Here is a 4,563-nt window from a genome sequence, read left to right as displayed (position 1 = left end):
CCATGATCCCACGCTACTTCACCAATGTTATTGTTTTGATGTGAGAAACCACCTCGTGGCAGAAATGACATATTACATATTATATTGTCTTACGTATTGAGTACATATTGTAAATTTTTTCAAGAAAATGATCGGCTGACCAATCATAATAATGGAATTTAGGCACATAGCTCAGCAGACAAGAAATAAACTACATTAAAATAAAAAATAACAGCGACAACTACATATGTCGTAGATAAAAGATAAAATCTAAACTTTATGTTTCGTCACAGGCACAGAGAAATAACATTTTCCTCATAGAAAAACATTGGGGCTGTTGTAATAGAAGCAGCCACCACAGTTCACATGCCAGGCCCTTGTTATTATTCACAGATAGCTCATTCATAAATGGCTTTCAGCTGCAGTGCACTGTGGCTAAACAGTTCAGTCCACTTATACATAACCAGCAGATGGCAGTATGTAACAGACATTTCCAGAGAATTCAATAATGGTAAACCGGTTTTAATTTAACCATACCATAGTTTAAAATTACATCAATCCATTCTTTTAAAAACAAAGAGTGTGTATTAGACCACAGTGGATGGTTTGTAGGTGTAGAGAGGAGGGAAGTGCTTACCTTGGACACTTGGGCACACCTACAGAGTGTAACCACATCTAGATAGGAGAATATTCTAGAAAGAGAGACAAGAAGACACTCTTAGCTGTTTGATTATGTTTTTCCTTCTGTGTGATTTAACATATGTTTTTTTGTGTGTGTAGAAAAGAAGAACAATCCCCTGTGTTTGGTCGGTAGCCCCACAGACAGGCAGCGTTTGAGCTGTGGGCCGGTCAACCACAAAGGGCTGCATGCAGCAGGCTACTGGGTCAGCTCAATCCATTAATCTGCCAATGAGTAATCTCTGGCACTCAGACAAGCAAGGCCACAGACAGCATAGGACATACAGACCAACATACTATACATACATATACAGAAAGACACATGTACATGAAACCAAACACGTATAGCTTGTATGAATTAATGGCCTGTTAGTGCTGATAGAGGTGCCTTAAAGGGCCCATCTATGGAACATTTAAGGTATTCAGAGAATTGTCATGATGCCAAAGCTTTGAGTGCAGCTGGGGTCTGAATGTCCTTTTAACCCTAGGAAACAGGAGCTGGCCATTGTTTCCTTCATATAGACGCAGACAAAGGCTGTGTGTTTAGATGTGTGTTGAGCCAGGGCATGTCGGGACATGTCTGTATAATCTATACCAGTATATACCAGAGTCTTGTGTCGGTGCGTACATGCATACAATCGACAAAGCAATGCGAAGACCCCCACACACATCGAACACACGAACACACACATACACACGCCGTCCTTGGAGTGATTGCAGGGCACCAGAGAAGTTGACCAATCAAGCAGGCACTCATCGATTTCCCTTTCTAATAACTGGTTAATGGCTGTGACGCTGATCATTGATTGACTGTCTGTTTTAATCAAACACAATCTGACTTTCCATTATGCGTGAGAGAGGGGCCTTTTACCAACCACAGAAGAATTCTTGGTAATCACTCACAGGGAACTCCTGTTTGACATTTGCACTTGATAATAAAAGCATAATACTTGAGAAAAGCCCTGATGTTTGAGATGCAGACACACTTTTGAATACTGTAGCTGAAAAGACAACAAAAAGGGGAGGAGGTTATATAACACAGCCAAATTGAGTATGTTTTTTTTACTTTACTTCACACAAAAAGGTCCGGATGCTGCTTCTGAACACAGAAAACAAGTTAGTGGCCTTTGATTGCTCCATCAAATCCCAGCATGGGTATTGGCTATGTTTTTCTGACATGGAACGTAATGGGACTTTAATGGAGCATAGTCCCATTTGTTGACAAAATGTACACCTGCCCCTTCAAGCATGGCTAGATAAGAGAGAGTCAAGCCTTCACCATGAGTCTAGGACCGGTTGCCATAGTAACTCCGGTTAGACATGAATTTTGGTGGTGGTAGGGAAGGTGCTGAGTCAGTGCTTCTGTTCTGGGTAAGAAGACCCTGAACCGCTCTGGACTCTCTCCGAGGCTCGCCTGTCAGGTTCTTCTGTATCGCAGTACAGTTTTTCCACGGGTTTTTATTCATGCTGCACTGGCCTAGATAACAGCTGTTTACAATGCACCACCTGAAAGGCAGACGGATGCAAAAACAAGTCAAGGGGCCCGGGCTCACTCACAGTGATACATTAAACATAAACAGTAATGCTAATGAGAACACTACTTAATCACAATAACAGATTAATTAGCAAATATTACTAAATATTCCAGGTCACAGATGGGTGACAATTAAGAGGAAAACCCAACACAAACCTCCCAGTCTCTTGAACTCTATCTACTCTCCTATAAATCTTCAATTGATTCACATCCTTTCAATTCTCATCCTGTCCTGTATGAAAGCATCTGCATATTTGTCGTGTTTGTCCACTCATTCATCCAGGTGTTTCCTTATATGTATCACCCATCTCTATGTCCATATATGAGTATGAGTTTACCTCTCAGATCATTTTAGAGCAGCAGCGGCTAGTCCGTTAATTAATTAGTTGGTCCACAGGAACTTATTAATCAGCAGCTATTTTGATAATCTACTAATTATTTAAGTCGTCATTCAAGAAAAAGTGCCAAACAATCACTGGTTCCAGCTTTCAAATGTGAGAATTCTTTGTTGTATCTCAACATCTAGTTATAAAATATATAATTTAGGTTTTGGACTGTTGGTCAAATAAAAAAGAAACATATGTATAGTGGGCACTTTACATTTTATTCCCAACAAGATTAATTGATAATAAAAATAATTTTATTTCTTTTAAATAACTGTTAATGCCTTAAGAGGTAAAATAAAGAATCTAAATGAATAAATAATAAAACTTTCCTCTCCCATTAATCATCTCATGACCCCACAGATTCACCCTGCAACCCCTTGTATGGGTCCCAATCCCCAGGTTGGAAACCTTCAATTTACTCTATACTCCTAAATAACAGCTAATTATAAAAGTAGTCTAAACTAATCTTCTGTATGTTCATTCTGAGTTATTGTATCGACACACAGATGCACTATGACTATACAAATGCATCTGGAACAATATAATGTCCCTTACTGTGTACCATGGTGACAGGGTCTAACAAAACGATAAATACAAAACAAAAGAGACTCCAATCAATCTACTTTCCATGGTCTAAAAACAAGATTTAGTGCCTTAACAATGAGTCTTCCTCACAGCTGATGTTTTGTAAGTGTTTCGACATGACACATGTGACAGTAGGTCATGTGTTGTAGCTAGCAAGTGAATGTGAATACATGCTTTTCTGTCCACCAGTGGAAGTAGTGCTGGCGGTAATGGGTGTACTGGTCGTCTCTGTGGAGCACAGCTGGAGCAGCAGAAGAACACAGCACTGCGGAATTCCCCACCAGCTAAGACAAGCTATTTATAGCACACACACACACACAGACGTACAGTTTGCATAGGCCCAGGGACCTTTTCACACACAGACGCACATGCAGATATAAACCGTTCCCATCACGTATCCCCAGAGTTACATGCAGGTTTGTACCTTTCAAACATGCATACACACAAAAATCCACATAGAAATAAATGTGGAGGACAAACATGTGCAACTATGTGTGTGATGTCAGATTTATGGGTCATGTGGGACAAAATGTTGGTCTGTAGGTCACACAGTTAACAGAACCTTATTTCTGACCGGTGACCAACATACATCATATAAAACACACACACACACACAGACACTTACACAGCACACACACAACTAGTGACAAAACAAACATACACTGACAAAGACACACACATACACACTCCGACATAATTTCTGTTCAAGGCTTCTTCAGCTAATGAGTAACCCTGACCTAAGCCCTTGTCCCAGGGTATGTTGTGTTGTATTGTGTGTGTGTGTGTGTTGTGTCGTGTGCGGGCGGGCGGGGGCGCTGTCGTACTTCAAATTCTAACTTCTTACCTTAAGAAAAGCCTTCTCTTGGGGACTTCTCTGGTTACAGTGGGCGCTTCACTCGCTGTTCGACACACTGCCTACAAAACATACAACAATCCAACAACTCAGCTGTGCAGTGTGTCGTGTGTGGCGTGTGTTTCTCGTCCTCTCAGGTGTCAAGACATGAGCGACCTGAACCCCAAGACACACACGTTACAGTGCGCAACCAGAGAAATAAAACAGAGAAGAAACACAGAGCATCATTACGACTCACAACAACCAGCTTGAGACAATCTCTTCCTTGTCTTTGGTTTTGTTTGGCCAACCTCAAAACTGTGCGCACTTTAAAGGATAAGTTCACATTTTTCAAGTAAGTTTTAAAATAATCCTCATATTCCTATATGTACAATAAAGGTGCAGTTGGTCCCTTTAGTGGTTCCTCCTGCCAATGCCTGCTGAAATGCACTTCTTAAACCAATATTAATGTAAGGGATGGGGGACAAAATCCACTAAAGCTCCTTCTGTGTATAAAATAATACGAGTTCAGCTGGTCTTGATATAGGACTGTGAATTTTGCCCTCCAT

At 40.7% G+C, this 4,563-nt stretch overlaps 1 protein-coding gene across 1 annotated transcript in view; it reads right to left on the bottom strand.

The window, feature by feature from the left end:
* Window positions 1-4,563, bottom strand: part of fbxl2 (F-box and leucine-rich repeat protein 2) — a 21,484-nt gene that overhangs the window by 7,934 nt on the left and 8,987 nt on the right. Inside the window, exon 4 of the mRNA XM_035681950.1 lies at window positions 617-671. Within this exon, the coding sequence (XP_035537843.1) occupies window positions 617-671 (55 nt within the window). The remainder of the gene's footprint in view (window positions 1-616; window positions 672-4,563) is intronic.

This window comes from Morone saxatilis, unplaced genomic scaffold (assembly GCF_004916995.1).
Source record: "Morone saxatilis isolate NCDOM2014 unplaced genomic scaffold, NCSU_SB_2.0 Contig9, whole genome shotgun sequence".
Lineage (NCBI taxonomy): Eukaryota > Metazoa > Chordata > Actinopteri > Moronidae > Morone > Morone saxatilis.
The sequence above is the reverse complement of the archived record's forward strand: the minus strand, read 5'-3'. Positions and strand labels throughout refer to the sequence as shown.